The sequence below is a fragment of the Ornithorhynchus anatinus genome, chromosome 1, assembly GCF_004115215.2.
Source record: "Ornithorhynchus anatinus isolate Pmale09 chromosome 1, mOrnAna1.pri.v4, whole genome shotgun sequence".
NCBI lineage: Eukaryota > Metazoa > Chordata > Mammalia > Monotremata > Ornithorhynchidae > Ornithorhynchus > Ornithorhynchus anatinus.
Window position 1 is genome coordinate 24,084,240 of NC_041728.1, and position 12,494 is coordinate 24,096,733.

The window sequence follows — 12,494 nt, forward strand, 5'->3', positions numbered from 1 at the left end:
TTGCAACGGCGGGAAAGCGGGAAGGAAAGTGGGGTGCGGGGAGGGGGAGGAGGAGCCCCCGTCTCTCCGACCCGGGGCACTTACGGGGGGGCGCGGGGAGGCTCCGGGCTGCCGCTCCGAGGCGGGGGCGGCCAGGACGGGCCCACCCTCCTCCTGCCTCCTCTTGCTTCCTCCTGCTTCCTTCTACCTCCTTCTACCTCCTCGTCCCGCCTCCTTCTACCTCCTCCCGCCTTCTGCCGCCTCCGGGCCCGGGCCGGTCCTCGGGGCCCGGGGGCGGCTCGGGCTCGGCCGACCCCATGACGTGCTGGGAAGACGAGGCGCACCGCCCCCGTCCTCTTCCTCCTCCTCCTCCTTCATTCATTCAGTAGTATTTATTGAGCGCTTACTAGGTGCACGTTCATTCACTCTTTCCAGAGTATTTATTGAGCGCTTACTAGGTGCCCGTTCATTCATTCATTCCAGAGTATTTATTCTGGGTATTCATTCATTCTTATTTACTGAGCGCTTATTATGTGCACATTCATTCATTCGTATTTACTGAGTGCTTACTATGTGCCCATTCATTCATTCATTCCATAGTATTTATTGAGCACTTACTATGTGCACATGCATTCATTCCATACTATTTACTGAGCGCTTACTATGTGCACATGCATTCATTCCATAGTATTTACTGAGCGCTTACTATGTGCAAATTCATTCATTCCATAGCATTTATTGAGCGCTTACTATGTGCACATGCATTCATTCCTTAGTATTTATTGAGAGCTTACTAGGTGCACATACATTCATTCAATAGTATTTGAGCGCTTACTATGTGCACATTCATTCAATAGTATTTATTGAGCGCTATGTGCACATTCATTTCACAGTATTTATTGAGCGCTTACTATGTGCACATTCATTCGTTCCATAGTATTTATTGAGCGCTGACTATGTGCAGAGCACTGGACTAAGCGCTTGGAATATACAATTCGCCAAGAGAGAGAGACCATCCCTGCCCAATGACGGGCTCGCAGTCTAATCAGACGAACAAAGACAAGACAACATCATCACGATAAATAGAATCAAGGGGGTGTACACCTCGTTAACAAAATAAACAGGGTAGTAAAATATAGACAAATGAGCACAGTGCTGAGGGGAGGAGGAGGGAGCAGAGGGAAAGGGGGCTTAGCTGAGGGGAGGGAGCAGAGGGAAAAGGGGAAGCTCAGTCTGGGAAGGCCTCTTGGAGGAGGTGAACTCTCCTCTTCCTCCCGCCGCCGGCAGCCCCGAGGACCAGACTGGCAGAGGCGGGCAGCGATCGGTGCCCCCGGGCAAGGCTGCACCAGCCTCCCGGGGAGCAGGGGGACCCCAACCACCGCCCCCGCCCCTTTCCCTTCTCCAGCCTCGCCGCCCCGGGCTCCTTCTATTGGAGCAGGATGCCAGGATGCCAGCCCTCGGAGGGGTAAAAAGGCGGGGTGGGCGCATCCTCCTATTTAAGGGTGGGTGCCCGTGCCCCCTCCGCCAGCCACCAGGCTCCCGTTGCGTTCCCGCAGCCCCGCGCCCCGACAGCGCTCAATCGGCGCTGAAGCTGGCCGGGCACCAACTATAATGATAATTATGGTGTTTGTTAAGCGCTTGCTATGTGCCGAGCACTGTTCTAAGCGCTGGCTACAAGGTAATGAGGTACAACTATCAGCCCTCTACAGACAAACGAAATGATTTCCCGCTCCCTGGCCCCCTCCACCTGACTCCCCCGTGGCAGAAATTCATTACACCACTCACTTCCCCCTTCCCAAATCGTCTCCTACCAGCGTTAATTTTTTTCTCCCTACTATTGGTCCCTGAAAACATCAGCCTGATCGAATTTCTGGTTCCACCTGTTGGCATTTTTTTTTTAAATGACATTTGTTGAGCGGTTACCATGTGCCAGGATACCACGGGCTGGGACGGATTCAAATTTATTTCAGGTTGGATGGCCTGGCTGACACCTATCCCTGGGGCAGGTGTGGTTTATCTGGCGCTGGTAGAATCCTGGATTTTGAAGCTGATTCCAGTACCAGACATAAGGGCTTCCCCCTCTAGTCAGGTGATTAATAATCAATGAGATTATTGCCTTATGGAACGGGGCTGGTGGGGGAGAACAAAGAGGACATTTTCTCAGTGAAAGTAAAGATATTTGAAAGCTGAGAATCACTTTAAAGACTCGGCGGTAATGTTCAATAATCATCCCAAACGTTACAGCCTCTGTGCCACTTAAACTAAACTATCCTCACCTTCAAAGTAGCAGCATGGTAGTGGTTAGCTACAATTGAGCCTTTACCCGTAGCTCCTCGTGGGCAGGGAACTTATCTGCCAACTCTGTTATATTGTACTCTCCTATGCAGTTAATAGAGAGCTCTGCACACAGTAAGTGTTCAATAAATACCATTGAGAAGCATTCATTCAGCTGTATTTATTGAATGCTTACTGTGTGCAGAGCACTGTGTAAGCGCTTGGGAGAGTACGATACAGCAATAAAGAGACACATTCCCTGCCTTCGGGGAGCTGACAGTCTAGAGGACTTTGTACCTTACACTCGGTGAAGGAAAGATGCAGAAGAGAAAGAGAGACACATGAAGAGAAGCTTTGGATCGCTGGGTTCACGGCTATAACACATAGGATGACCACGTGCATTTAGACCTGGTTTAAACCTCAGAACTGGTGCAGCAACTCATAAACATTCAATCGGGCAGCATTCCTAGAGTAGACTGTGAACTTGTTGTGGGCAGGGAATGTGTCCGTTTGTTGTGTTGTACTCTCCCAAGCACTTAGTACAGAGCTTTGCACACACTGAGTACTCAATAAATATGACTGAACGAATGAATGAGTCACACTTAATTTTCCTTTAGTCCTATGCTCTGCACCTGGCACCTTGAACCATTAACCAGCTCTGCTGTGGGGAGAAAGCCGGCCCTTTCCCACTTCCTGAGGACTAATACCTTCTGGTCCACTACGACACCCTGCATCTATTCGACCCTGAGACGGAGGACTGAAGCAATGTGGCCTAGTGGAGAGAGCACGGGCCTGGGAGTCAGAAGGACCTAGGTTCTAATTCCGGCTCCACTACTTACCTGCGTGTGTGACTGTGAGTCACTTCACTTTTCTGTGCCTCAACTACCTCATCTGTGAAATGGAGATTAAGACTGTGAGCTCCAGGGACTGTGTCCAACCTGATTAGCTTGTATCTACAATGTAGTGAACCCAGGAGCAATTCACCCTGCCTTCAACTTTGTTAGTCCCACAAGTCTCTATAGGTCCCTGCCTAGAAGGTCAGATCTGTTTTTAGTGCCCGCTTACTCACTGTGCCCTGACCTATCTCATCTATCTCCCCACTGACCCCTTTCCCATATCCTTCCCTTAAACTGGAACTCCCTCCCCCATCATATACACTTGATCATCACTTTCTCAGCATTATTAAAGTCACATTTTCTCCAAGAGACCTTTCTCGATTAACCCATCTATGCACTTGGATCTGTGACCTGTGGACATTTGATATTCTCTCCACCCCGACCCCACAGCACTTACGTACACATTTTTAAATGGCATATTATAAATTATTTTTTCATAGTAACACCTGTCTCCCCCATTAGACTATAAGCTTGTTATGGGCAGTGAACACATCTGCTAATCATGTTATACTCTTTCAAGCACTTAGTAAACAGTCAATAAATACCATTGATTGACTGACTGATTGATTGTTTTGGGGCCATCATGGGTGTTCAGATCTGCCCTTTAAGGTGGGTCTGAGATCCCAGACTGAATCTTAGAGCACTAGACCCAAACATCCAAGGCCACTCTGGAACCAAACTGATCTATCCAGACTGCTCTCCCCAGGGTCTCCCTGGGGCTGGACTGGCCTCCAGAGCTCACTCTGCCAATGTCCGGGAGAAAGTAGCGGGAAAATACCCCCCTGCCCCATACTCTGTGCCACTATCATTTTATAACATTGTTTAAGACTATGAACCTCATGTGTGGGACAGCAACTGTGTCTTGTATCTACCCCAGCGCTTAGAACAGTGCCTGGCACAGAGTAAGCACTTAACAAATACCATAAAAAAACCCAGAGCAGAGCTAAAGTGGAAAGGGGCTGATTAGTTTGACATCAAGCAGATAAAAATTCTGGTATAATTATCCTTCAGAGATGGGGTAAAAACTTCAATTTTACTCAATCAGTAGTATTTATTGAGTGCTTATTATGTGCAGAACACTGTACTAAGTGCTTGTGAGAGTACAATTCAACAGTTAGGAGACAGTTCCCTGCCCCTATATTTTAACCCACTATCTAAATCAGTTTAGCACAAGCCATTGTTTTGGGGCATACTTAGTAGCTGAGGTTCCTATAGTTGACAGTATTCTATCAGGACCCAAGAAATGAGTTAATGGCCTTATTCGATCTTGCTCAGGAGGGTGTCTGTGTGAACAGAGAAGCCACGAATGGTAAAGACTTAAATGTCTGGGAGTTCCTTGGGGCTCCCCCATTATAATGGTAGGTCTTTGAGGCCAGGTACCACATCTTTCACTTCTACTGTACGCTCCCAACCACCTACTATGGGACTCTGCACATAGTAGATGCTCAATCCGTGTTGTTCATGATAATGCTGAGGTTAAGTTCATAAGAGCAATTTCCAGTTCTGCTACTTAACAGGGAAGAAATGATCAAGGGAGCCAGTCCATCCCACATTCTGAAGACAACCCTTCACAGAGCATTCACATCAAAAGCAGGAAACCAGGCCGACCTGAACGTTGCTAATATCGTATGCCCGACGTGCGTTTTCTCTGCTTAGGAAGCAGGATCTGGATTCTGATTGGGCTGGATCTTCCAAGCGTTTTCAAGGGTGACTGCACATTGCATGCCCAGCAGTAATAGAAGACGTCGACTACCTTGAGTTTTTACGGTGGTCATCTCAAAAGGTTTGACAGAAAAAAAAATGCCACTAAGCCTCGGGGATCTGGAGGATGTAGGTAGCAGATGACAAGACTCAAGTGAACTTGGGGAAAGAAATGCAATGAGGCAAGTGGACCATGTTTTGAATCAGATAAAGGGTACAGCTTCCCAAAAGAGGGAACAGTCAGCAAGTACGCCTGCCAACCCCTCCCTCCTGAGGTTTTCAATTCTATTTTCACAAACTTGTGGGGCATAGTCTCACTCCAGAACTCTGTAGTCCTCCTCGGTCCGACTACTCAGAGTATTGATTTTCATCTTTAAGGCACCGCAAAACATCCTCTCCATCTTGAGTGTCAACTGTTTGAGCCTGGCCTCCTATCGAAAGGCCCTGAGAGGAGCAGCCTGGGGGCTCGAGTTATAAACAGCTGGGGCTTCTCAGGGAGCACACAGAGGGTCCAGGTAAACCCTGCAGACTGTGGAGTTTGGGACTTTAATGGGCCATGGGGTGTTAAAGATGGCTGCTTTCCACGAGACCGCAGATCTGAAGTTTCTTTCTGGTGGGTTTGGAAATAAGTTGAGAACAGAGGCAATTTCTCTTGGTTTGCTCATAATACGTTGCTTAATCAAATACAGATTGGTCTATAAAAGTAAAGCAACATTTCCTATCTATGCTTTCCCCTCTTTTGACAAGTCATTTTGAAAGCAGTAACAACATGAAAGACTTTGCAGTTCTGACAAACGGAGATGGTCTGTGCAGGTGGGGGTGGTGTGGCTGAACTCAGCAAGAGGCACCTGAAGGATCTCAGGTGTTGTAGAATATGCCAGCACCAGTTGATGACTCCCTGGAGCTGAATTTGGTTGCCCTCTCAGGGTTGGCAGGGGCTACGCCGAGGCCGACGGGAACTTGCTTTTGCTATCTGGAGGAAGTTGTGGGTGGGGCTGGTGGGCAAAGGGTTGTCACTCAACTCTTTTCTCTCTTTTTTTAAATGTTATGTGTTAAAGTTCTTACTATGTGCCAGGCAGTGTACTAAGCAGTGGGGTAGATATAAGTTAATCAGGTTGGACACAGTCCCTGTCCTATAGAGATCTCACAGTCTCAATCCCCATTATACAGATGAGGTAGCTGAGGCAGAGAGAAGTTAAGTGACTTGCCTAAGGTCCTACAGCAGACCAGTGGCACGGCCAGCATTAGAACCCAGATCCTTCTGACTCCCAGGCCTGTGTTCTGTACACTAATAATAATAATAATGTTGGTATTTGTTAAGCGCTTACTATGTGCCGAGCACTGTTCTAAGTGCTGGGGTAGACACAGGGGAATCAGGATGTCCCACGTGGGGCTCACACTCTTAATCCCCATTTTACAGATGAGGTAACTGAGGCACAGAGAAGTTAAGTGACTTGCCCACAGTCACACAGCTGACAAGTGGCATAGCTGGGATTCGAACTCATGACCTCTGACTCCAAAGCCCGGGCTCTTTCCACTGAGCCACGCTGCTCCTCTGGGCCTTGCTGCTTCTCTCTTGACCAACTGCTGTGGTCTCTGACGATCTCAAGAACAGGGACCTAGAGGAGAAGAGGAAGGATCGGCAGGACCAGTGGGAATATGTGTGTGTGTTGCCTGGGCCTGCCTTATACCTTTTTGGACCAATTTGGTCAATCTGGAACTGATTCAGAACTGCTACTTAAAGGAAGCTGGTGTCTGCCCTCATGAAAACCCTGACTGAAGTTGGCTTAAAGCAGTGCCTTGGCCCATCCTTTGGTTCACCCTTTGTCATTAATCAATAAATCATACTTACTAAGCACTTACTGTTTGCAGAGCACTGTACTAAATGTTTGAGAGCGTACAATGTAACGGAGTTGGTAGACATGTGAAGAGTATATGGTAATTAAGGAAAACCAGCTTTTCTTCACAATGACTGAATGAAAAAACAGGCAAGAGGAGGAAAGAGAGGGAGAGCACTCGGGCGTCCTTGTTGTGGGCAGGGATGTATCTGTTTATTGTTGAATTGTACTCTTCCAAGTGCTCAGTACAGTGCCCTTCACACAGTAAGCACTCAATAAGTGCAATTAATGAATGATTGAAAGTGCTATGGGGTCCCTTCAGCACTGCCGGTCAAAGTCACCTAAGATTCTATCATTGTGCTCAGCTGCTTGTCATTAACCCTCAACCAGAAGTCAGAAGTCATGGGAAGCCTGTGTGGGAGACTCCCTCAGCTCAGATAAACCATTACTCAATCCTTCTGCCTCGAACCTCCTAAAGGAGAAATCAGAATTCCTGAAGAGTGAGTCCACATAGGTCCAGGAAATCAAGCAAGCCAGACAAAGCCCGGCCAGAAAGGTCGTTCAACCATTCTGACAGAGACAGGAGATACAGTCTGTGTTTCGCCTGGATCTCAGTCAGAAAAGAAGAGGGAAATGCTTGACTTTAGTTTCCAGGTTCATCCATCATTCACCAGGCCAGCCCACCACTCGGAACTCCACTCTGCTGCTGGTATGGCCTTGGGCAAGTCACAATATCTCTGGGCCTCCACTTTATCATCCTCCATACTAGCTCTCTTTCTCCCTTCAAAGCCCTCCTGAGAGCTCACCTCCTCCAGAAGGCCTTCCCAGACTGAAGCCCCCCTTTTCCTCTGCTCTGCCTCTCCTCCCCATTGCCCCACTCCCTCCTCTGCTCTATCCCCTTCCCCACCCACAGCACTTGTGTATATGTGCATATATTATTCTATTTATTTTATTAATGATGTGTATATATCTATAACTCTATTTATTTTGATGCTATTGATGGCTGTCTCTACTGGTTTTGTTTTGTTGTCTGTCTCCTCCACTAGACTGTGAGCCCGTTGTTGGGTAGGGATTGTCTCTATCTGTTGCCGAATTATACTTTCCAAGCGCTTAGTACAGTGCTCTGCAAACAGTAAACGCTCAATAAATACGACTGAATGAATGAATGAATCTGTGAAATGGAGTTAACGATACCTGCCTCTCTCTATCTCCCAGTGATGTTGTGAGGGGAAAATGAGAGATCATTGATGTGAAAGGGTTTCGGAAATGAAAAAAGGGGCTGTTCCCAAAAGAAGATATGGAAAAAGAAAGCTTTGGAACAACCTGGAACTGATGCCTAGATTCTCTGGGAGGTCGTGGAACAGAGCGTTAGGTTTACCAGGGATTCCTCCCAGCCCCCTTTTGTTTTTTACATTTCACGTATATGCCCATATGCACAGATATTTAATTGTCCTTTGCATTTAAAGAAAGCACCACTGATGGTGAAATTCACCTGAGTGCCTGTATGGCTGGAAAGATCAAAGCGGGCCCCACAGCCCTGGCCTCATTGTGCAGAGGAAGGCTGTCCCTAAGGGGGTGTTTATGTGGGAGAACAGGGGATGAATGGGGAGCTGCCCAGACTCCTTTGCAAACCAGGAAAATGGAGGCGGGCCTAGCCCTCCTAAGGGCACTCCAGACCAAAACAAACCTATATGGGACCGATCCTCATCTAGACCTCTGCCTCTTGACTGTGTCAGAACTGGGCCAGCCTCTTGGGAGTGAGAAAGGAGAAATTCACGATGTTGGAGTTTCCCCATCGGGATGGATGGAGGAGCTTCGGTTCCGGGACTTCAGAACCAAGAAGAACCTGGCCGGGGAGCTGATGATAGCGTTAGTGACTTGGACAGCTCCACTGGCTCTCTCTTGGCCCTGCTGGTCATGTTTTGTTTTGTTTTAATTGTATTTGTTCAGCACTTACTAGGTGCCAGGCACCGTACTGGGGTAGATATGAGCTCATCAGGTTGGACAAAGTCCCTGTCCCTCTAGACTGTGAGCTTGTTGTGGGCAGGGAATGTGTCCGTTGTACTCTACCAAGCGCTTAGTACAGTACTTTGCACACAGTAAGTGCTCAATAAATATGACTGAACGAATGAAGTAAGCGTTCAATAAATATGATTGAATGAACAAATCCCACGTGGAGCTCAGTCTTAATTTCCATTTTACAGACGATAGAACTGAGGTATAGAGAAGCGAAGTGACTTGCCCACCATCACCCAGCAAACAAGCGGTGGATATGGGATTCGATCCCAGGTCCTCTGACTCCCAGATCTGTGCTCTTGCCACTAGGCCATGCTGCTTCAATGAGGGAGGGCGAGGAGAAAGTCGATAGGGCTTTGGTGCATTGTGAAGTTGGCCAGCTACAGGCAGAGCTGGGGAGAGAACCCAATTCTCCTGATTCCTAGAGCAGTGTTCTCTTCACTGAACCTATGGCAGGCCTATGGAGAAATTCACAGTGTTTGCTGGGCATTTGCCTCTTGGTCAGACATCAGCACATTTTGAAGATATATTGAGAAAGTGAAATTTAAGAGTCTGACCTCTTAAATGAAATTAGCTCCACTTGCCTGAAAAAGTAGAGCAATGTGCTTTCTAGAATTCCACATAACACAATAAAGGGCTTATATTTTAAAATTTACAAAGACCCAAGTAAACCACAGTATTGGATCTTTCCCTAATCAGGAATTACAGCCAGGGGAACTGAACATCCTCGGAAGATTATAATAGGATTACAGAACTCTAATTTTCCAGAGTGTGCAACATAGGGAAGGTAAGAAGGAGGAAAGGAAGGGGATGGAGTGACCATCTTTGGTTCATACCCTGTGATGTGCAAGGCTAGCTTTCCTCAAGCTTTACTATTGGGATCTCTGAAGGGAAAATGAAATTAATTGATTTCTTTAAACGTCCACCAACAGGGATTTTAGGGAAATCTGAGGTATGTCATTACAAAAGTGATACATTTTTACATTCTGTGAATATAAAAGGAGAGACATTCCTTCCCTTTCCCAATCACCAGTCCCAACTTTCAAAATTTTCCTTTTCAGAAACATAGATTGAATAGATTGTTAATGAGCAGAAGAAATTAAAAGTAGGAAGAAAAAATGTTTGAAAGCAGGGGAATATAGATGCCATGGTCTGTGTATTCCAGGGTGTCCCTGTTATAATCACCAACATAGATTTTTTTTAATGTTCAATTCTTCATCCTGAGAGGGAGAGTAGGAAAGGATAGAAGACGGTAGGGTGGGAAGATGAGGATAGAATGAGGACTAGACTGGTGTAAATATAGGCAATTCAGAGAGATTTTCTCCATAAAATAATACTCATTTTCCCTACTAGTTATCAATAGTAACTCTGCCCTTCAAATTTTACTTTTTAGTACAAGGACAGGATTTTGCAAATATAGAATAGCAATTCCTCCTAGCAGAAAACCTCCTCTCTGATGTCACTGGTAGGGCTATAATTTATGCAATGACTATGGGTCTGGAAAAAGAGTTTGACTAATTTGATCAGTTACAATAATTTCAATTTATTGCTTGGTTTACAAACCCCTTGTCCAGAATACAAGCGTAGCTCAGTGTGGAAAACCTCAAAGAGAATGTGGCTTTGAACTTTCAAACGTGGAATTTTCAAGGTAAAAATCAATTTACAAATCAAGTCACAGAGAATCAGATGATGAGCTCTTATGCGTAGCGGCCTAGTTTCCCAGCCCAGTTCTCTCAGGCCGTCCCATGCATAATAATCAGTTCTTATTCAGATCTTGGGTCTTGGTGGGCTGGTGTAGAGAAAGCCTGGTGGGCAGACCTGTCCTTCTTGGAACAGTCGCACACCCTCGCCCTCAGAACGCACTGCCCTCCCCAACTCAGTGTGGGGTGGGCAGCGGGAGAAGCACCATGGCCTAGGGGAAAGAGCATGGGCTTGGGAGTCAGAGGTCGTGGGTTCCAATCCCACCTTCTCCACTTGTCTGCTGTGTGACCTTGGGTAAGTCATTAAACCTTTCTATACCTCAGTTCCCCATCTGCACAATGGGGATTCGGTACCTGCTCTCCTTCCTGCTTAGACTCTGAGGCCCATGTGGGACTTGATTATCTTGTAGCTACTCCAGTGCTTAGTACAGTACTTAGCATATAGTAAAGACTTAACAAATACCACAGTTATTATTATTAACTCAGATGCAGGTAGTTTTAGCCCAGAAACAGCTGCAGCAGGGGAAATATGGAGTAGGGGCAAAGAAATACCATCAAGTTGGTCAGAGTGAGCCCTTCTGATGATGATTCCGGAAGGGCAGTGAAGGTCCCTTTAATCCCAAAGTTAAAGCAGTCCTGAAAATCACATTCAGCAGTTATAGTGAATTCATTCTCTGCATTGAGACTATATATTATTTTTAAGATTAGTCAGTAAATCTTCCACAAGGTGCAAAAGGTCATATTTGGGTCAACTCAAAGCTGAGTGTCCCTAACGCTAACAAAACCGCATAAAACAGGTGAGCTGCCATTTTTTTTGAACTGATTTTTAATTTAAGGAGCACAAAAACAGCATTACTGGGTATATTATGAACATTTAAGAAATCTGGAATATAAGCATTTTCATTGCTTATCTCCCTTTCCCCCAGGGATTATCCTATTAAATGCTTACTATACCAAATGGGCTCTTATTAAAATAGTTCTTAGAACAGCTGTGATTTGAATTTTGGATGTTGCCAAAAGCCTGGTCAGTGACTTCCAAGACTAAGCCAGTATCCTTTTAGACCCCCAACTCACACAGCTTATCCTGTGATCCCTTCCCCTGTCTAATTCCCCAGAGCTGTGAACATCAGTTTTAAAACTTGACTAAAAATTATTAAGGAAGTCTGAACAAGGACCATCTAGCAAGTAGTACCATTATCTTCAGGGATTACCCTAAATCATTTAAGCAAAAATAGGCTGCTTTTAGATGAAATTTATTCCCCACCTCCAAATCCTTGGGTATCTTTAAGATAATTGAAAATTAATGCCTGGAAGAAGTCATTTAAAAATGTTAGTTTTACGATGACTTCATAGGCTTTCACACCAGGAGAATTTTTTTTAAATGACTGTGCACTAACATGTGTCAAATTTGTTTAACAATTTCTTTCATCTATTCCAGAAATCACAAATTAGGCTGGCTGAACCAACGGTTATTTGGGAGAAGTCTCTGTTAGCATTTATTATCACTAGTGGACACCACATGAAAAATTATTTAATATCCTCATAAGCAACTTGACAGGTAAAGTACAGTTCTTGGTATCCATTTGGCATGATGGATGGAGATCTTCCATTTCCTTATATTAACCTGAGTTCATAAAGATTCCAGATCATTTGCTAACAGAGGACTTAATCTAGTAAATCCACCTAAGAAGAGGATTTACTAGAGTGAAGAAAGTAAAGTCTGAGTTTTGGATAGCAATACTTTCAGTTTAGAAATAATTAAGAAGAAAAAAAAACTTGTTACATTCAGGGTCTTCTTAGAAGGTGAGTTCCTCACATTCCACATAGAATTGCCACTGCTGATCCATCATTTGGCTAGGCAAAAGTTCTTGGTTACTTATTAATAATATTTCCTTCAGTTGCAGAATATGGGTGATATCTGGCTTTGAAGTCGACTGGCTGGATGATCCTGTATAAACTAACAAAATAATAGTAATGAAAGTGTGGTCTTCCAACCATAGGAATAATGCTCTGTTTACAATATTATTTAAAAATCACTGCACTTATGGAGTGGCTGTATATGAAGAAAGACATACATTGGGTTTTGGGGT

At 45.4% G+C, this 12,494-nt stretch overlaps 2 protein-coding genes across 3 annotated transcripts in view; both read right to left on the bottom strand.

Moving 5' to 3' along the window:
- GCNT4 (glucosaminyl (N-acetyl) transferase 4) overlaps positions 1-12,267 on the bottom strand; it is a 37,374-nt gene extending 25,107 nt beyond the window's left edge. The window contains exon 1 of one of the 2 annotated variants that reach the window (XM_039911306.1): positions 12,188-12,267. The gene's annotated coding sequence lies outside the window, so the exon portion shown is untranslated. Of the gene's footprint in view, positions 1-84; positions 197-12,187 lie in introns of those variants that run through there. The other variant, XM_029076410.2, reaches the window with a different exon arrangement.
- Positions 11,213-12,494, bottom strand: part of ANKRD31 (ankyrin repeat domain 31) — a 96,499-nt gene continuing 95,217 nt past the window's right edge. Inside the window, exon 25 of the mRNA XM_029073141.2 lies at positions 11,213-12,361. Coding sequence (XP_028928974.1) covers positions 12,201-12,361 — 161 coding nt within the window. The 3' untranslated portion in view covers positions 11,213-12,200. The remainder of the gene's footprint in view (positions 12,362-12,494) is intronic.